The 21,248-nt window shown below is 46.2% G+C and overlaps 1 protein-coding gene across 2 annotated transcripts; it reads left to right on the top strand.

Annotated features, from left to right (window-relative positions):
* The first annotated feature begins 491 nt into the window (after window positions 1-491).
* Window positions 492-19,542, top strand: LOC147082170 (targeting protein for Xklp2-A-like). 2 transcript variants are annotated; one of them, XM_085980426.1, is made up of 6 exons: window positions 492-772; window positions 2,923-3,028; window positions 10,863-11,002; window positions 14,214-14,365; window positions 17,800-17,977; window positions 18,835-19,542. In XM_085980426.1, the coding sequence occupies exons 3-6, from the start codon at window positions 10,915-10,917 to the stop codon at window positions 18,885-18,887; spliced, it is 471 nt and encodes a 156-aa protein (XP_085836552.1). In that variant the 5' UTR covers window positions 492-772; window positions 2,923-3,028; window positions 10,863-10,914; the 3' UTR covers window positions 18,888-19,542. The 2 variants fall into 2 exon arrangements, with proteins under 2 accessions (XP_085836552.1, XP_085836553.1); XM_085980427.1 differs by lacking the exon at window positions 2,923-3,028.
* The last annotated feature ends 1,706 nt before the right edge of the window (window positions 19,543-21,248 follow it).

Below are 21,248 nucleotides of genomic sequence, written 5' to 3'. Positions count from 1 at the left end.
CACGGACACCCATTGGACGAGAAAAATGCAGACGTCACTGGTCACAAGGATTTGATTAAAGCTGCGGTTTGATTGGTCAGCGCACAGTTAGAGTCCCGTATAAAGCAGAGCTGTGGGCTGAAGAGAGGTAAACACAGAGGTAAGAGATGCTCAGCGAGGTTTGATTTGATGTTCTCTGGAAGTAGTTTCTGGGGTTACAGAAGAGCAAGTTATAGTGAGCGGGCGATTGTTTCTCTCTCCCTGCTCTGTTTGTTTTCCTTCTGTCTTTAGTTGGGAACCAAAAAGTTTCGGGTTGAAGCTGGAGCAGTTTCTGTGCTGATGTTTGAGATAGTTGCTGTAATCTCTTATTTAATTATTTATAAGCAGCTGGTTAACCGGCGTGTTTGGTTTTCCTGGTCTCGGCTGCTGGATTCCTTCTGATTTAGGCTAAGCCTCTTTTGTAAGCTACGCTGCCGGGAGTTCAGCGCTGCAATCAGAAGAACATAAATAGGCCACTTGGCCCCTCGAGCCTCCTCTGCCATTTCTGAACCTCCTTCACACTTTCCTCTATTTGCTGCCACATTACCGTGTCTTCAAGATATGTTAATGGCCATTCCTAACTGAGCTGATTGTCTCCTTCTGATGCAGATCCGATTAAATCTGTCATTCGGTGTAAAACTAGCAGATATGGAGAGTGGTGCCAAAATCAATTTACCTTGTATACCTTGGAGATGTGGCGTTCCAAAGGCTGTGGTGAGCCCTCTGATTGAACGGGAAGAACTCTGCGATTCTGGTAAGTTGCTTTTTTCTTTCTACTCACTCGGTCTCTGAAATCCAGATGTTTGGGAGATCCCTGGTTTAGCGGCCGAGTCTGGAGAAGGTTCACTCGGTGTCCTGGATGTTTAATGTCTCCTGACTATTAGAATGATCTCTCTTCTAATGGTGTTAAGAATCTTAAACTTTCATTCATGTAGCGTCTTTCATGACCTCGATGTCCCAAATCACCTTGTGCCCAATAAGACATTAAGTGTAGTCACTTAAGTTGTGATGTGAGAGTGGAGATTAATCTGTCCAGATCTAATGGCTTGCCCCACATCTTTCCACTCTCTAACCTTACTCTGGGTTTGTAGAGAGGAACTAGATGTGAGTAGAATTTTTACCTTGCCAGTTGGGTGTTGGAGGGGCCCTTGCTCTCAAGAGCTGTGATGGGGCATTAGTTCACTTGCTGGGCCTTAATGGTTTGTTAAATTTGGAAAATACTTTGCAAACTTCTGTGAAATATATCAAGGTATTGTACCATTTAATTTTTAATCAAACTGGGTCAAAGGAATTTAGAAAACATATTAAACCCGGTCCATCCGCAACTCGGTCATGATGGGCGGAGTTTAATGCCCACTTTACTGATCAACTTGTGTCGAGCTGTGGTTCTGCTGGTACCGCCCACACCTGAAGGTTATGGGTTAATTCCTGTTACAGACACTTGAGCATAAAAAAATCTAGGCTGAGAATCCAGCGCAGGACTGAGTGCTGCATTGGCTGGAGGGTGAGATGTTGAACCGAGGCCCTGTCTGCTCTCGGAGATTTAAGATTCCAACAGTGGTTGAAGAGCAGGGAGTTCTCCCTGATGTCCTGGCCAATATTTATCCTCAATCAGTATCACTAAAGCAGATTATTTGGGCACTATCATTGTGGGATCTTGCTGTGTGCAAATTGGCTGCTGCGTTTGCCACACTACGACAGTGACTCCACTTCAAAAGTACTGCTTTGGCTGTAAAGCGCTTTGAGACGTTTGGCGGTCGAAGAGGCGCTATACTGATGCAAGTCTTTATTTCCGAAGAAAATCTGAACTTTGACCCGAACCGATGCTATAGGACAACAGGAAGAGGAGGAGGCAATTTAGCCCCTCGAGCAATATTCTGCCGTTCAATGAGATCATGGCTGACCTGTGACCTAACTCATTCCCGCCTTTGCCCCTTATCCCCGTATACCTTTTGATTAACACATCTGAGTTAAATTTAACATTTGAGCTATCAATTGTTTGCGGATGAGTTCCCAAATTCTACCGCCCTGTGTACTGTCATCTCTCCGAATAATGTTTCACTTTTTGCACCGAACCTGGTACTGCCGGATTAGACACTTTCGATGTGAAGTTTACTTTTCAAACTTTGCCCCGCCTCTGTCTCGGTGACCTACCCGTCCGACCCGGCTATTCACGTGGGCCACTCGAGTGATCTTTCCAATCCAGGCTCTCGGGAGTCTGGGCTCACAACCGCCAGGCTGGGTTCAAATTACTGCCGTGAACAGACCGAGCCCGGAGAGTGTTCAACTTCTCACTGGGACCTAACCCACTGCCTGCCGCAGTCTCTGGGCTGGAAGTTCCCGGAGGATTATAACCGGCTGGGTTAGAATGAAATGCCATCCTTTGCTGAAGTGGTTTGGGAGCGAATGAGGAACTGTTCTGACTCGGGTTATTGTCTCTCTAACGCTGGGCTGGGATCCCTTTCAAGGCTTGTGATGCAGGATGTGTCTATCGTTGAATCCTCTTATAGCGCAACTTCTGCTTTTGTGACCGACAACCTGCGATGCCCTGTGAGCGCCCGCCGTTTAAACCTAATAACGAGTTAGGAATGGGTCTGTTTGGTGCTTGTATACATGCTCCTAAAATCAAGCGAACCCGAGGGAGTGATTTTCAAGGTTTGGGGGCCGAGGATTTACCCCGTTCCTTTATTAACCGCTCACCCTCTGTACAAGAAAGGGCTGCGAATTCCTACTCCGGGGAGTGTCTCTTGTGGGATCGAGGGCTCAATCCAGACTCGGATCCTGGAGTTTGTTTGAAAATGGCTGTAGACTGCTTAGAATACCGGCTTGGCCTCAGTATCACAATTTAAGAGCTCTGACCGCCCCACCTCCTAAACTCCTGCCTTTCTCCTCCTGTCTCTGCAGAGGGCGGAGCGTCGAGCGCTGGAATCTCCACCAGTCCCCCGAACATGGTAAATTCGCTGGCGGCCAGGAGACGGTCCGCTGCTGAGGGTCTGACCCAGCCTCTGGGGTAAGTAATGCCGAGTCTCCCTCAACCTCCAGTGGCGGAGTCCTTTAGATTGGCCGTGTCACCATTCAGGCTCCGCGTTGGCCGTGAAGACCAGGCTCAATGTGAGGAATGAGTTCGGGTTTCCAGGAATTATCCAGGATCTCTGAAGACCCTGCCTGATACGATCCGGCTTGTCTGTGCTCCCTCCGCCGACCGGTGACTACCGAAGGATTGGTGATTAGCTTCGTTGAATTGGGGTTCGAACTAGTTTCAACATAGATTTTAGGGGGATTGTTGCTGCCAGAAATGTAACATAGCATTAATTTAAAAAGCAGACCCTCCAAGGTAGTAATCTCTGGATTATTCCCAGTGCCACGTCCTAGTGAGCAGAAATGGGAAGTGAATGAATGGCTAGAGACATGGTGCAGGAGGGAGGGCTTCAGATCCCTGGGACATTGGGAGCAGTTCTGTAGCGGGAGGGGCCTGTTCAAGAAGGCCGGCTTGCACCAGAACAAAGCTGGGACCAATACCTCTGGACAAGTAAGTCAATGTTGGGAAGGTTTAAACTAATTCGGCAGGATGGTTGGGTACCAATATGTAGTATTTATAAAGTAGAAATAAGATGTACACTACTGAGTTCCAGTTAGAAATACAGAATTGGGTGGGATCATAGACAATAAAGTCCAAGTTCGATTTGGAGTGCATGTGTGCACAGGTTGGTGAGCTGCAGGCGCAAAAAACCGCGAATATGATGTGGCACTAACGAGAACTGGCTCAATGAGGATTGGATGCTTCATATGGTGGTTCCAAAGTCTTCAGGAGATGGGGAGGGGACCAAGCACGAGGGGTAGCGGTTTTGATCGAGGGAAATATTCTAAATGTCCTTGAGGATCAAAGGCAGAATCTTTGATTTGTAGTTGAGAAAGTGTGGAGATATTGCGCTACTTGGGGTATTTTATAGGCCATTAAATAGTGAAGGAGATACATGGGCAGATTTTTCAAAAACTAGAGATGCATGAACGATAGTAGTGATAATGGGAGACATTAACTCCCTCTATGAAATGGGGCTGTGATTTTTCAAGGAGGGAATTCGGGTGTGCTCAAGAGAAATTTATTGATCAGTAGGTTATTAGCCAAAGAGGAAAGGAGGCATTGCTGGATGTAGTCCTGGAACTAACTCGATCAATTAGCGAATGTAACATTTGGAGAGCATCTCGAATATTTATCATAGTATGGTAAGATTTAGTCTAGTTATGGAGGGCTATTTTCAGTGAATTGATTAGGATATGGCCCGGGTAAATTGGAGTTGCAAGACTTGATGTCAGACATGACAAACCATGAGGATGAAACCAATCGACTGCAACAAGAGATAGAAAGGCTAGCAGAATAGGCAGGCAAGTGGCAGATGGAATTTAAGTGAGGTGATGCATTTTGGCAGCAGGAGCAGAGAGCGGCAATATACACTTTAGGGCGCAACTTGTGTAGGGACAGTGACCTGGGAGTTAATGTGCATAGGTCCGTGCAGGTGGCAGGATACATGAGATCTTGGGCTTAATAGAGGTATTCAGTACAGAAGTGAAGAAGTTATGCTCGGCCTTTATAAAGCACTGGTTAGGCCACAACGGGAGTATTGCATCCAGTTCTGGTCACCACATTTTAGGAAGGATATGAAAGTATTGAAGGAAGGGGAGGTGGGGTGGCTGTTAATAAAGGAAGGAATCACTAATAGAGAAATGATATTGGGTCAAAAGATCAGGATAATGAAACAGTTTGGGTGGAGGTAAGGAATAATAAGGGGGGGAAAACACTAGTGGGTGTAGTCTATAGGCCTCTGAACAATGGCAACTCTGTTGGATGGAGTATCAATCAGGAAATAGTTGAGGGTTGTAATAAGGGAACATCTTTAATTATGGGGGATTTTAACTATCATATTAATTGGACAAATCAAATTGGGCAGGGCTGCCTTGAGGATGAGTTCATTGAGTGTATTAGGGATGGCTTTCTTGAGCAGTATGTAACTGAACCGACCAGAGGGCAAGCAACCTTGGATCTGGTCCTGTGTAACGAGACAGGATTAATTAAAAATGTCCTAGTAAAGGATCCCCTTGGAATGAGTGACCATAACATGGTTGAATTCCATATTCAATTAGAGGGTGAGAAGGTTGGATCTCAAACAAGCGTGCAAAGCTTGAATAAAGGAGACTATGAAGGTATGAGAGCGGAATTGAGTAGAGTGGATTGGGAAAATAGATTAAAGGGTAAGAGGATACATGATCAGTAGTGTACATTTAAGGAGTTATTTTACAACTTCCAAAAAATATATATTCCACTGAAGAAAAGGGTGTAAAAGAAAAGACAGCCATCCATGGCTAAGTAAAGAAATTAAGGATAGTATTCGACAAAAAAACAAGGGCATATAACATAGCCAAATCTAGTGGGAGGATTGGGAAAACTTTAAAAGACAGCAAAAAATAACACCGATTGATTAAGAAAGGGAAGATAGATTATGAAAGTAAATTAGCAAAAAATATAAACATAGTAAGAGTTTTTATAGTTATATAAAAAGAAAAAGGGTGGCTAAAGTAAATGTTGGTCCCTTAGAGGATGAGACCAGGAAATTAATGGTGGGAAATATGGAGATGGCAAAAACACAATGAATATTTTACATCAGTCTTTACAGTAGAAGACACTAAGAATATTCTAACACTGGACAAACAGGGGGCTAAAGGGGGGGGGGAGGAGCTAAACACGATCAAAATCACGAAGGAAGTGGTACTCGGTAAAATAATGGGACTCAAGGCGGATAAATCACCTGGACCTGATGACTTACATCCTAGGGTCTTGAGGGAAGTGGCGGTAGGGATTGTGGATGCATTGGTAATAATTTTCCAAAACTCCCTGGACTCAGCAAAGGTCCTGGCAGACTGGAAAACTGCTAATGTAACACCCTTATTTAAAAAAGGCAGTAGACAGAAGGCTGGAAACTATAGACTAGTTAGCCTAACATCTGTGGTAGGTAAAATTTTGGAGTCCATTATTAAGGGGACAGTAACAGGACATTTGGATAATTTAATAGGACAAAGTCAGCATGGTTTTATGAAGGGGAAGTCATGCTTGACAAATTTGCTGGAGTTCTTTGAGGAAGTAACGTATAGGGTGGATAAAGGGCAACCAGTGGACGTAGTGTATTTAGACTTCCAAAAGGCATTTGACAAGGTGCCACACAAGATTATTGCTTAAGATAAAAAATCACGGGATTGGGGGTAATATTCTGGCATGGATAGAGGATTGGCTATCTAACAAGGCAGAGAGTTGGGATAAATGGTTCATTCTCAGACTGGCAATCAATAACTAGTGGTGTTCCACAGGGGTCAGTGCTGGGTCCCCAACTCTTTACAATCTATATTAACGATTTGGAGGAGGGGACCGAGTGTAACATATCAAAGTTTGCAGATGATACTAAGATGGGAGGGAAAGTAGTGTGAGGAGGACATAAAAAACCTGCAAGGGGACATCGACAGGCTAAGTGGGCAGAGATTTGGCAGATGGAATACAATACTGCAAAGTGTGAGGTTATGCACTTTGGCAAGAAAAATCATAGAGCAAGTTATTATCTTAATGGCAAGAAACTGGAAAGTACTGTAGTACAAAGGGATCTGGGGGTCCTGGTGCACGAAACTCAAAAGGTTAGTATGCAGGTGCAGCAAGTGATTAAGGTGGCCAATGGAATGTTGGCATTCATTGCTAGGGGGATAGAATATAAAAATAGGGAGGTATTGCTTCAGTTGTACAAGGTATTGGTGAGACCGCACCTGGAATACTGCGTACAATTTTGGTGTCCATACTTAAGGAAGGACATACTTGCTCTCGAGTCAGTACAAAGAAGGTTCACTCGGTTAATCCCGGGGATGAGGGGGTGGTCACATGAGGAGAGGTTGAGTAGATTGGGACTCTACTCATTGGAGTTCAGAAGAATGAGAGGCGATCTTATTGAAACATATCAGATTGTGAAGGGGTTGGATCGGGTGGATGCGGGGAAGATATTCCCGATGGGTGAAACTAGAACTAGGGGGCATAGTCTTAGAATAAGGGGCTGCTCTTTCAAAACTGAGGAGGAACTACTTCACTCAGGGTGGTAGGTCTGTGGAATATGCTGCCCCAAAAAGCTGTAGAAGCTACATTACATAAATAAAAACAAATAGTTTCCTAGAAGTAAAGAGAATTAAGGGTTATGGGGAGCGGGCAAGAATTTGGACATAGTCTAGGTTCGGATCGGTCATGGCCCTGTGGGTAGCGGAGCGGGCCCAGGGGCCGTGTAGCCTGATCCTGCTCCTATTTCGTGTCTAATTCTGTTCGATTCAGGAGATGGTTCTGTGATAGTGGATTGGTGGTTAGGATAAGATCAGCCATGATCTTATGGAATGGCGGAGCAGGCTCGTGGGGCTGATTGGCCTACTCCTGCTCTTATTTCTTATGTTATGTACAGACGAGATTTACCGGGATGAGTAATTGCAGTTACGTGGATAGCGAAGCTGGGGCGGTTCTCCATGGAGCCGAGGAGGCTAATCGGCTGTTTAATAGTGTTTAAAATCAAAGGGTTTAGAGAACTTCTTACAATGGCTGAAGGGTAGCTCACGAGGGCACAGATTTAAGGTGATTGGCAAAAGAACCAAAGGCGGCATGAGAAACTTTACGAGTGGTTAGTCTTTGGAATGCACTGCCTGCTGGGATGGTGGATGCCGACTGAACAGTAGCCTTAAAGGGAACTGGATAAATGCTTGCAGGGGATAAAAGTGCATGGATTGCACGCCGAAAGAACAGGCGCAGACTCTCACTACTCCCTGGATATCGTGACTGTCGGCCTTGCTCTGGCGGCTCCTCACTTCACAGTTCACTGGCTGCAAGTGCAAGTGGAACAGTCAGCTCGAATGCTGTTTGAAGACTCGCCTTGTTAATTCAGCCTGGTTACATCCCGGGAGCCAGGGCTGTGGTTCATTGAGCCTCTTTAAACTGTGGCCAGAAATCGGCTGGCTTCTCCCACCTGCCCAATTTGGTCTCCTTTGAGAACTGGCTGGTCTTGGTCGTATTTTCTCCCACCGCCAGTTGCTCATATCTAGACTTCACCAGCAAATTGTCCGGTAAATTTAAGCTCGAGTTCCTTTCCAGAACAGTGGCCGATTCACCAGGTAGTTAACTCCCACAGTCAGGACTAACTGAATGTGGTAGTAATAACCAACAGGTTTCACTTGGTTCCATATAACGCTTCCGTATTTCAGCCTGAAGATGGTCTCCCTCTGATAAAGATAATTGGATGTTCAATGAACCGCCTTCTCTTCCGGCAGGCTTGCTGCAGCCCAACAATCGGGAGGTGCTCGAGGTCACGTGGTGATCCCCGGAGACCCAAGCTGACTCTGCCATGAACTCCCACAGTTCTCAATTAAGTTGCAAACACACGTCGGTCCGAACTGGGCTTGTTCCTTCAGTGTCCAGCTTCCCCATGACTTGACTTTCTAGGGCGGTGCCTTTTAACCAAGAATCCGAATCAGTGGGATAAATGCATAGCTCCTGTTGCAACTGTTCTTTCTCACGGTCGCGGGTCTGATGGGGGCCAGGGAAAGATTGCCTTGTTTCCCTTGCTAATAGTTGGGCGACAGCTAGAGCCCTGCATACAGCTTTGGGGTCGCCATTAAAGGAAATGTGATTGCACTAGAGAAGGTACAAGGGGATTTACCAGGATGTTGACAGGACTGGAGAACTTTAGCAATGAGGAATGATTGGATGGGCTGGGGTGGTTTGCATTGAGGTGTCTAAACTGGGGTCTAGGTAGTGGATAGGACGGACCTATTTCAGTTGGAGGTCAATAACTAGAACAGATTGAAAGTCGTCTTTAGAGGTGTTTAGAAATGTTCACCTGGGGTGGGGGTCTGGAACTCGCTGCCTGAGGGTGGTAGAGGCAGAGACCCTCATCGCATTACATAGTACTTGGATATGCACAGTGTAGTAACCTGTAACGATACGAACCAAAAGATGGAAAGTGGGATTAGACTAGATGGCTATTTCGACATTAGATGATTGGACGAATGGCATCCTTCTGTACCGTAAACTTCCGATTGTGATTTCCATCAATCCCGATTCACCACATTGAGCCTCTATCTGCTGTTGTCACCCGTGCTAACTGCTCTCCTGTCAAATCAAACCTCGAGTTTCGGATTTGCCTCGGATTCATCAGGAATAGTTAAGTGAAGTCATGCCGCCCAAAAGTCAGTGTCCGGATATCGCCTTTTGAGACCTGTAAATTCTAAATTCACGCTGCTTCTTGCAGTGATTCCCTGGGTTAAACGCACCACTTAATAATTAAAACCGATCGAAGCTTAATTCCTTAGTCTGGACCTGATTTCTACCGCTTCAGCTGAGTGTTGGACCATCAGGTGTCCCCCCTATCCATTTAGAATAAGAGGTGGGGATGGGGAATGGCTCCAGTGTAGTGTCACCTCTGGTCTCGTAAATCTGATTCTGAGGCGTTGGCTCCCTGTCTGTTGTCCGTGCGTGAGGCTCAAACCTGCGCAGTTCAATTATCTAACCAGGAACTAGCGACCCTCCAGTGACTCTGGGGCCGAGGGGAAGTAGGACTGGGAATAGAAGTGACCATTTCAGACCTGGTGATTTTTGAAGTTCAGCCAGATTAGCTATCGCAGCCCCGCTAATGGGTGACCTGTGCTAAGGAAGTCTACAGGACTCCGAGCTGGTCTCGCTCACCCCGAAGGTTTGAGCCTTCACTCGATGCTGGAGGGCATTTTCCCTCCGAATAACCCTGAACTTAAACAGCCCGAGACCTGGCTAGAGGATGATCACCAGCTGACTCATGACTCCAGTGAAGCCCCCTATAGTTCAGGTCCTGGCACCTGTCCCAATTCCTGCTCACCTTGTAAATTACTGGGGTTGGGGTGCAAATTGAACCTGGATTTTCTTAGGAATTCGCCACCTTTGTGGGAGTGAGGCAGGGAGGAGACGGCTGCTGCTCAGTTGGGAGCAACCTCGCCTGAGTGAGGAGGTTGTGGTTTCAAGTCTCACTGCAAAAACCTGTACAATAATCTAGGCTGACACTCCAGTGCAGTACTGAGGGAGTGCTGCACTGTTGCTGGTGCTCACCTTTCAGATGAGACATTAAACCCAGGCCCTGTCTGTTCTCAGATGGACGTAAAATCTCCCATGGCACTAAAGCAGCAGGAGTTATCTGCGGTGTGCTGGCCAATATTACATCAATCAACGTCAGTGAAACCGATATCTAAAAATACTGCAGATGCTGGAAATCTAAAATAAAAACAATGCTGGAGGTCAGGTAGCATCTGAGAAACAGATTTAACGTTTCATGTCGATGACCTTCCGTCAGTACTGGAAAAAAGCAGGAAATGGAACAGTTTTTTAAGCAACTGCAGGGGCTGGGAAAGTGGGGAGGGGATGAAAGAACAAAAGGGAAGGTCTGTGATGGGATACAAGGCAGGAGAGGTTCAGATAGTCAAGGCAAAAGGAGGTGGTAATGGGACAAGTTAAACAAAGTATCAGATTAAACATTATCTCGTCTATTTGTGGGAGCTTGTGTTCAGATTGGCTGGCACGTTTCCTACATTACGACAGTGACTACACTTTCAAGTTTTAAAGCATTTTGGGACGTGAGCTATATAAAACAGGTCTTAAAATAAACTTGCTTTCTTTGGAGAGCTTGAAATGTTGGTGCGAATCAAGTTCATGAAGAATAGACTGTCTAATTTGTAGTGTTGGCCAGCCTGCGTGAACTAACTGCCAACTCCGCTTTTCTGGGTGAACTAACCACATCTGTGCTTCCCTTTATCCCTAGGCGGTCCAGGAGCCATGTATACTGGAGGCCAATGAGCTCGGAGTAGCAGGAAATGTCGACAATCGCTCGATTACAAAGGAAGACGGCAGAGCACAGGCGGCTCAACGAAGCAATGATGCATCTCGCGATTGCTGGCACAAGTAAACTGGTTGACTGCGCGTGGCTGATTTGGAAGAGATTCCAGGTGTCCCTTTTGTAGGGAGGTGTCTATACCCAGTGTTGGAGAGATGAAATGCAAGGTTCATTAATGCTATTTCGTGAGGCTGACTTTAGGTAGCCCACAGGCTATTTGTAACCCACTGAACTATGGGGAGAAGGCTGGTGTGTATGCGGTGCGTAGGTTGTATTGCCTTCCAAGTAATTCAGATTATGTTTCTACAACTGGAGCTCTACCTGCGATCATGTACAGAGTTCAATTTGATTCCCAACATTGTCCATTCTAAAAGCTCATTTTTCATGATTGCCACTGTCACCAGTTTCATCTGAGTCTGTTCGACAAGGGAAAGAATCCCGGACCATTAGCCAATTCCATCAGTTAGTTGATCAGAGGCTGATGGTCAGTATTTAACACAGCGGCAGAGGCTAATAATTGGGTCCGTTTGAAGATCGGCTTCTTTAATCTGCTGAGTTTGGAGTCACCAGTCGTCTGTATCTGTATTGTCTCTTCCACTCGGAAGTTTCTTCCCAGCAGGATGGCGTGGCACCACATCCCTACTGAGCATCCCGGGGATGGATAGCGCTGAATGCTTTCACTGGCACGGAGTGACTTCAGAGTGGCCTCAATTCCTTCTGGGGCCCTGGATCATTCTTCCTGTGCTGAGACATAAGGCAGTAGCCAAACGACACCGCTCCATTTTGTCTTGGGCTTTTAACTCCAGCTCATCCTTTCAAGTTCACTTCAGCTGCATCCCTGTTGGGTTGCGTCCAGCTCCACATTTGTTTAGGATCTTTGTCAGGAATGCAGAATATGATTAATCCAGGTCCATCTTCTGGCTAGTGGCATGCAGTACACTTGGGCCACCGGATCACGGTAAATCTATTAGGATAAATGATCGTCCACGAGAAAATATTGGGTGGGGTCTCCCACTATCAATGGCCTCCAGGATCTTGCCCAAGTGGTTATGTTTGTGAGGCAGTTCTATGCAGGAGCGGGCACATCACTGAGCCTGATCATTGCCATATTCCAATGTAGAGCTGCTGACAGGTCAAGTGGTGTCCCTCGTGTTTCCCTCTTCTGAGATGGATGATGGCCAGTGAATTGCTGTCGTTGATGCTCTGGCAGAGTCCAGCAACTCTGCCCCAAGGCGTGAGACTGTCCTGGGCCTTAATCAGCACCACATAGGTGGCCCGTTTCTCAAGTTCTGGGAGAACTTGAATATTGACCTTGTGCCCTTCTGAGCTGCGTCACTTCAAACGCCCTCCTGTTAATTCTGAAATTGTCCCCCTTGCTCTGCTGATGTATCCAGTTTTATAGAATGTTTCTTGCTGTTCGCCTTCACTTGCACTACAGCAACCTCTTCAGCTCCTGCTGTGGACTTTCCGTTAAGGGTTCAGAAAGTGATAATCCCGCAACTTTTAAATTTTGGGGGTGACTGGAGAAGTGATATCCCAAGTGGGAAGCAGGGAGATCCATGAGGAGAGACACCCAGATTTCCAATATGCATCGAAGATTCCACAGGACAAACTATAGGTTGACTAAAAGGTTGAGAGATTGCATTATAGGCAGTGGTGCAATCAGGCTATTCGGCCCAACCAGTCCATGCTGGCATTTATGCTCCACTTGAGCCTCCCCCCTGTCTTTCGTCATCTAACTGTATCTGTAGCCCTCTATTCCCTTCTCCCTTAAGTACATCCATACTATTTGCTTCAACCACTCCCTGTGGTAGCGAGTTCCACATTCTCACCACTGAGTGAAGAAGTTTCTCCTGAATTCCCTATTTGATTTCTTGGTGGCTATCTTATATTGATGGCCTCTAGTTAGTTATGCTCTTTCACACTAGCAAACCTTTCATACTTTTAAAGACCTCTGGGTCACTACTCAGCTGTCTCTTTTTCAAGAGAAAGGAGACCCAGCCTGTCCATCCTTTCCTCAAGCCAGCTAGTTATCCATTTTGCTACTTGTCCCCTGACTGCATTCTCTGGCCTTGTTCTGCATTCCCTGACTTTGTTCATCAGTCTCTTATGTAGTACCTTATTTGAAGGCCTTCCGCAAATCTAGATAAATTACACCTACTGCATCACCCTTGTCTGCTCTCCCTGTTGCCTCTTCAAAAAAAAATTCAGAGGTTGAACAAACAAGCTTTCCCTTTTGATTTCAATGTTGACTGTTCCTTTTTTGGCTTTTCTAGATTTTGTTTTCTCCTTTAGTAGGTATTCCATTTATATTTCCTACCATCATTAAGCTGACTGGTCTATAGTTCCCTGGACATGTTCTATCTCTCCTCAAGTATAGGTATATTCGCTAACCACCAGTCCTCTGGCACCACCATTTTTAACGAATTACTAAATATGTAATATGAGCCTATATCTTCCCTAGATTATTTTCAAATGTGCAGATGTAACCCATCTGAACCAGGTTTCTCCTTAGTATGATTAGTTTATTTAATATCTCAATGCACATCTCTAATTTTGCCTTCCAGCATCATGTCCACCTGTTCTATCTCCCTGGTAAATATAGAAGCCAAGTAATTATTTAATTTCTGCCATCTCTCTATCGCTGCCTGTGGTATTATCCTGTCCATCTTAGTGGCCCTATTCCCATTCCCACCTCCCTTTTTTAGCTTGTCTAAAATATTTTACTACATGTTCCTTGATTTAATTTCATAGTCCCTCTTTGCCTTCCTAATTGTTGACTTCTCTCCTAATCACTTCGTATTCTCCCTTATGCTCTCCCCTTGCTGTCCACGTAATGTATGCCTCTTTCCTTACCCTCATTTTTCCCTTGTGGCTTTAATCATCCATGATATCTCATTAGTGTTCAGTTTGTTTTTAGCAGAATCTCGAGAATGCGAGCTTGGGTGAAGGATACAGTGGGCACTTGCTAGTCAGTCTGAGGGTCAAAGGTGAGAATCGGGTCTTGTGGGCAGACTGGGGAAGGCCTGATGACTTTCCCATCTTGAGTTAATCTACAGGAAGACATTGGATTCATCAATTCAATGTAAAAATGGCAAATTTGTAGCTAAACCTGGGACCGGGTAAAGAGGTGGTTGTGTGGGGGGAAAAACCGGAGGGAATTTGGATGGAGCAGTGTCTGTTAAGTACCGATCGGTAGTGTGGAAATGGCAAATGCGTGTTGGGTCTTTAAGCGGACTGAGCTATCCGATGCTGCCTTCAATCTTGTGATCTCCTCAGGTCAGAACATGAGGAATTCCATCCCGCTCACCAGGCCGATCAATATCCAGCTCCACACAAACAGGCCAGCCGAAGGTCACCGGGAGTCCGGATCAGAACCAGAGTACAAACTGTCGCATTTCATCAAGGATCTCCGCAAGTACCCGCCCTCGGTGAGTGAACACCGAGAACCACGGTAACATTTCACCATCCATTTAACGCTGAGAGGAATCCCAAGATACCTTGAGCTGTTTCTCATTAAAAGCCCTGATGCCTACATAAACAGGAGCAGGCTATTTAGCCCCTCGAACCTGTTCTGCTATGAGATCATGGCTGATCTGTGACCTAACTGCATATACTCGCTTTTGCCCCATATCCCTTAGTAGCTTTGGCTAACGACCTATCCAGCTTAGATTTAAAATTAACAATTGATCCCAGCATTAATTGCCGTTTACAGAAGTTCCAAACTTCTAACACTATTTTATGTCGAAGCGTTTACTAACTTCACCACTGAAAGGTATGGTTCCAATAGGCTATGTCCCCTAGTCCTAGACTCCAACCAGGAGTAATAGTTTCTCTCTTTACCTTCAGTTCGCTTTAATATCTTTAACTTCGACCAAATCCACTTAACCTTAAATGCCAGCTAATACCACTCCTGTTTGTATAATTTCTCCTCGTAAGTTAACCCTTGGCAGTCAGGTATTCTGGTAAACCTGCACTCCCGCCAAGCCAATATAAGTACCCGTACGTACCAGATTTAGGAACAGCTTCTTTCCCAGGGCAGTCATCCTACTGAACTCCACAAATAAACTCTAAAGCCTGCACATCTGGCAAAGCACTTTATTATGGTTATGCTTATGTTAATGTATTACAAGCCAAATGTATGTTGAATGTTTAAATGTCTTAATCTAAATGTACACTCTTGGGAACCACAAGCCTATATTTCGTTGTATGCACTTGTGCACTAACAAGTTGATTTGATATCCTTAAGGTGTGGTGCCCAGAACTGTGCTCAGTTCTCCAGGTGTAGTCTAACCAGGGCTTTGTCTAACAGTAGCGTAACTTCTACCTCTTCCCCCTTGGTTAATCCTCGAGATATAAGACCAGCATTCATTAGCTATTTTTGATTTTCTGTAGCTGTCCGTGAAATTTGAACGATCTATGTACATGGCGGGAGGCCTTTTTTTAGGCCTCTACTGTTACTAGCTTTTCACCATTTGGAAAGTACTCTGATCTATCCTGCATTCAAAAGTGGATGACCTCACACTTGCTTTGAAATCCATTTGCCACAGTTTTGCCCATGCGCCTTTCTATCCCATTTAGTTAATAAATAGTGAATAGTTGAGGCCCAACACATTCCTGTGGGACACCACTAGTTACATCCTGCCAATTATCCCTACTGTCTCCTGCCACTCATCCAATTTCCTAACCAGGTTAATGATTTGCCTTTAATTCCATGAGCTAACAGTCTTGAGGAATTTATCAAATGCCTTTTTGGAATTCCATAGACCCTCCTCCGACTCCACCTCCGTCAGGCATGACCTGCCTTTCACAGATCCATGTAGGCTTTCTGATCAGCTGCCACTTTTCAAATGTTTAGTCTCTACATCCTTGGACTCTAGTAATTTCACAACAGGTGTTAGGCTAACTGCTCTAATTCCTGGATTCACACTCCTTGAATAGCGAGTATCATGCAGCTTTCCCATTAAAGGAATAGTTGTTGAATCGAGAACCATTTGGAACCTCATAGTTGGCGCATCTGGCATGTTCTTATCTGCTCCCTTTAAATCCCTGGGATGGGAGCCATTGGGTCACTTAGTGCCATTGCTGTTTGCTTTCATTGAGTCCACATTTCGTTGATGTCTGGCATTATTCAACATGGCCACCATTTCCGTATTTTCACTTATCGATTTTCAAGGGGGCGCATGTCACTCACGACCACCTGCTTTTTCCTAATATAAACGGAAATAATTGATTGGTGCCGTACTGTGAGCAGATGAAGCCCATGCTGTAATTGAGTATAAGGAAATGGCAGACTTGCGAAATAATAAGAGGAAACTGTAGAATTAATTGGCTTTAAATCTAAGAATGGTAATGGGGGCTGAAGATTGACAAATCTCTACGACATTAGTGGTAGATTGACTGAGCACTTGGACAACGGAGCCAGCATAGCGTTGTAAAGGGTAATTGATTTGCCTATTTTTCTTGGTCACGTTGTAAATGTATTTAAATGGAAATTAATTTAAAGGAGTTGGTGCATCGTGGTAAGGAAATGAGTCCACAATCCTTGGTAAACAAGAATTGAAATGCAGTAGAGAAGTTCTCTAACAGATTCTCAAATCAAAAGTAGCAACAGCAAGGCCGGTTTAAGAGCGCATACAAACCAAACACTGGGTTTCACTAGAAGCAAAGAATTGAAGAGCAGAAGTTCTGGTTAATTTGTATAGGACTTCTTGTACTGTACACGTGATCTGTATTGAAAAGAGGCACTGGAGAAGGCTCATCCATGCAATTTCTTGCACCATCAGGAAAGACTAACTGGCTGGGGCTGAGGTGACCTGATGGAAGTCTCCAGTTATGCGGGGCTTTGGGGGAAACAACTAGACAGATGTGTCTGCTTGTAGAGAACCCAAAACTAGATCATAAGATCGCCCCTAAGATTTCAAGAACTACTTGATAGAATGTGGAAGTGGATACCACGAGGGTAGTTGAGGCAAATAGTAGAGATGCATTTAAGGAGCAGCTACATTAACAAGGGAGAAAGGAATACAAGGTTGTACCCATGGAGTTGATGAACTAGGGTTGGAAGGAAGCTCTTGTGGAGCTTACAGCAGTAGGACCGAGCGGCCTGTTCCTGTGTTGGGGATTCTATGTAATTCTACGGATGTTATTTATATGGACTTCAGAAGGCGTTGGTTTACGGTTTCACGAAATACTGTTGGCATAAATGAAAGCACATGGAAAAGGAGGCAGCCATTTGACATTGGTTAGCAGGCAGGAGACAGTAGGGCTACTGGACATGTACTCCAATTGGCAGGTTGTGACTGCCGGTTCCCCTAGGGAATCCGTACTAGGGCGTCAGCTTTTTCAATGAGTTGGATGAAGGAATAGAGATCCGTATATCCAAGTTTGTTGACGAGAGCAATTTAATGGTGCAGTTAGTAGTGTAGGTGGGAGCAGCAATTTTCAAAAGGCCGCTGATCGAGCAAAACTGTGGCCAGCTGGAGTTTAATGTAGGGCAGTAAGGTCATCCACTTTAGACCCTGAGGAACTTGGATCCGAGTATTTTTATAAATGGTCAACTAGGAACTGAAGGAGTAGAGATTGAGGCACATGAGCAGATCGTTAAACTAGTGGACAGGTACAAAATAACTTTACAAGGCTATGGGATGTTGGGCATCCTCGAGTAAAGGCCATCAGTGGAAGTACTTGGTTGTACAGAGCTCTGTTTGGACCACCTCTGGAGAACTTGGTTCAGTTCTGGGCAACGCACCTCGAGAAGGATGTATTGGGCTTGGAGAAGGTGCAAGACATTGTATGCATTGATATCAATCCTGGGATTGGCAGAGTAGATTGAGATTCTGCACTAACGCTACTGTCATTCCAGACACACACAACCAGAGGATGCACCGTGCCAAGGCCGTTCAACTTGTCTTGCCCCAGGAAAAGGGAGTGCAACGATGCGGCTCTCTGGCAGTATATCTCGATGGCAGAATACATTGACGTGTTTGAACATAGCACACAAGCGAGAGGCGGCAAGCGGGCCAGGCGCCAGGAGACACCAGGTACTATAGTCGGCTCTTCTCCCGACCATTCTCGGAGGCCCTCTCTCTTCTCCTCCACCCGCCCCCCCCCCCCCGCCTTCTCCGCGCTCTCTGCCCATAGTCTTCAATTCAGAAACCTTGAAATGAGAACCGATTTAAACGTTGATTCTTCTCCCCCCCCCCCCCCCCCGCCAAACATTGTCCTGTTCGAGCATCTCTGGACACGCCCAGCTCTTGCTGCCCGACCCGAACAACGCGGTGCCCGAGCTAGTATCGGAATCTGCCGCTCTGACCAGGGCCTCCGGCGGGTCTGTGCCTGTTGAGAAATGGCTTGAGGCCCAAGTATTTTTAGGGCCGGGAGAGGCCTCGCCAACGCCGGGCTGGATATGAATCTGACCCCAGAGGTAAACTGACAGCGTCTGAGCTGTGAGACTCTGCCAACTAATGGCTCCCGGCTCTGGACATTGAGACCCAGGAATCGTCCGTTTGTTTCCCAACAGGACCCTGGGGATTGGAGTCTCGTTCCCTGACGGGTTATTGGAGGGAGGTCGGGGATGAACGGGCCCGCACTCTTCCTCATCGTCAATCTGCTCTAATTGTGCTATTAACGTACAAAGAACTGGGTAAAGGGAAGCTTGTTTAAACTGGACTGAAATAACTGGGTGGGCGTGGGTAACCATCAAACCCTGGATTTATATCCCTTCTCCAAGCGGGTTGTGACATGAACGGGAAGATCTCTGGTCCTGCTGAGTGACTCGGTCTATCGCGGGCTGTCCGGGACACAAACTATTAGAGCGGGGCCGGGGTGAGTCCAGCTAGTCAGAAGTCACTGTCTTGAGACTGAATTCCGCGTTTCTCTTTCCCTCTGCACTTTACAGATGAACAAGGCGGGTTGAGGCTAAAGGGAGACTGTGAAAACCGGGATCAGTGAGCAGTCGAGAGCCGGAATTTCCTGATCAGTGTGTCCGTTTGTCGTTGCTCAGTCCGGTCTTATCCAAGGGCCTCCTTTGTGAAAACTCTTCCATGTTTTAGTTTTACTACTGCCGCCGGTATAATCCTCATCATGCGGTCAGTGAATGATTCCGGTCCGGTTTAGTGTCTCGTCAAAACCCAACCAGGCAGCGGAACTGTTTTCTAAGCTGAAATTTTGAAAACGGGCCAGCGCCCGAGAGGTAACATTTTAAGACCGGGGTTTATTTCACTGCTCCAAGGTCACGCGGGGTCTCAGCGGGTCAGTGAAATTTTATTCATTCTTCAGACCGATCCGCCCTCCACTGGCGCTCACCCGGCCGATTCGTCAGTCGCTGACCTTATTGGATCAGAAATGTTTAAATTTGTTTGAATAGTGATGCACGAGTCTCTAATCTGCAAGATTTGCTCTTCCTGACCCCCAGAGGGGAATCTTCCCCAATCCAAATCTCCTTTCCCTGTATCTGGTTTCGAAGATGCTGATGGCCGTTACTGCGGGACTGTGGTCCCAGGGGAGCCGGGCAGTAAGTGGCCAGGGATTGTCAAACTCGGTACATGTATGGATGTGGTTTTAATGTTTAATACTTGTTTGTACTTAATAAATACCTTCCACGTAAGGTTCTGGTCTCCGGTGTTTGGATCTTGAACAGCCGAGCTTATTCCGGGTGAAGTGAAATTCGGTGTCGCAGGAATAGCAAATGAGACTGGGCCGGAGCTGGTTAAACTCTGGGTTAGATCGTGTTGTATTGCGAATATCCGGTGGTGCATTAACAGATTTCGGGAATGTCCACTTTTGGAATAATGTGATTTTGTTTTTTCCTGCCTCTCTCCCTCTTTCCTGCGGACCTTGCCTCATTAGGCCGCTCCTCCTGTTCACGGACTCGCCCCGCTGGCAATGGAGGCCCAGCCGATTCACCGGGTTTAATGGGCTAACTCAGGACTCGGGTCCCCAGTCCCAGCACGGTCAGTGATCCATATTCAATCATCAGTCTGAACCGCTGCTGCCACCTGCCTTTAACCTTTAATAACAAAGCATTACCTCGAGTGCTTGCCCTCTCCCCGCCCCCCGCTCCTTCTTATCGACATGTTGCAGGATTTCACAGGGCTGGCAGCGTGCGTATGGAGTCATAAGCGCCCCACAAGTTCCAGCTTTCCACGTGCAATGGTGCCCATCCGCTAGAAATTCACTTCTGCTGGCACAGGGTTGGGCATTTATTGAGGTGTATAAAATTGAGGGGCCTAAAAGTGGATAGAAGAAGGGTCAAAAACCAGGGGAGACAGATTTAAAGTAATTGGAGGAAGGTTTAGAGGGGATTTGAGGGGAAATGTCTTCGCCCAGAGGGTCGTGGGGGTCTGGAACTCACTGCCTGAAAGGGCGGTAGAGGCAGGAACCCTAGCCACATTTAATAAGTACTTGGATGTGCACTTGGGATGCTGGAACCTGCAGGGCTACGGACCAAGAGCTGGGAAGTGGGATTAGGCTGGATAGCTTTGTTGGCCGGCACGGACACGATGGGCTGAAATGGCCTCCTTCCGTGCTATAACTTTCTGATTCGCCCAACAACTGCACTGCCCAGCCCATACCCACCAAACTCTTGCGCCTTCTTGCAACTGCATAAGGCTTTAAATAATTGTTAATTACAAATTTTATAACTATTTACATTGGCTTACATTTAAAATTAGGTCAATTTTTTTTCCTGGTTAAAGTTTTTTTTGTTTACATGGTAATAAATTTTGAACCTGATTTACTTTTACTTCATTGTTTAATTATTTTTGAGGATTTCTATTCTGCTTGTGGAGGGTTCCCTACGTAAATGGAATCCCATGAGCACAATGGGAATCCCCCTTTGTCATTGGTTGGCCTGGCCCAGGTGATCCCAGAGACGCTTGCGAACCTCCTGCGCCCCCTGGTGTGCGTGGGCCTTTATGCAGGTGGACCCCTGCCGGCCCAGCACCGCCAGATTCAATTCCCAGTCAAATGTGCCGGTATCGCATTTACCCTGACGATACGCAGTAGTACCCCTCGAACCTTCCTGACTGAGCTGTCACGCTGCTTGTCTGACATGAAGCATAAGCTCAAACATTTTTCCTGTAATACTGGCCAGACTGAATCCCCAATCTGCGGTTCCCAACTCAATCCATCACTCCCCCTGACGGCTTTGAATGAGGCGGAACCAGACCATTCGCAATCTCGGCGCCTTATTTGACTTTCATTTTATATAGCGCCTTCCGCTACCTCGGGACAGTCTAAAAGCGCTTTTGAGCTGTTGTATTGTAGAAAATGCGGCAGTCAATTTGCGCACCGCAATGTGATAATTACAAG

This window comes from Somniosus microcephalus, unplaced genomic scaffold (assembly GCF_052327205.1).
Source record: "Somniosus microcephalus isolate GS21.2 unplaced genomic scaffold, FLI_Smic_1.0 scaffold163, whole genome shotgun sequence".
NCBI lineage: Eukaryota > Metazoa > Chordata > Chondrichthyes > Squaliformes > Somniosidae > Somniosus > Somniosus microcephalus.
The sequence above is the reverse complement of the archived record's forward strand: the minus strand, read 5'-3'. Positions and strand labels throughout refer to the sequence as shown.

What these genes read in the sequence shown, in the direction of transcription:
- LOC147082170 (XM_085980427.1), top strand. Translation starts at nt 10,915, where the DNA reads ATGTCGACAATCGCTCGATTACAAAGGAAGACGGCAGAGCACAGGCGG. An exon ending in TCCGCAAGTACCCGCCCTCG is followed by an intron (nt 14,366 to 17,799) that starts GTGAGTGAACAC and finishes CTGTCATTCCAG; the next exon opens with ACACACACAACCAGAGGATG. An exon ending in CAGGCGCCAGGAGACACCAG is followed by an intron (nt 17,978 to 18,834) that starts GTACTATAGTCG and finishes TGCACTTTACAG; the next exon opens with ATGAACAAGGCGGGTTGAGG.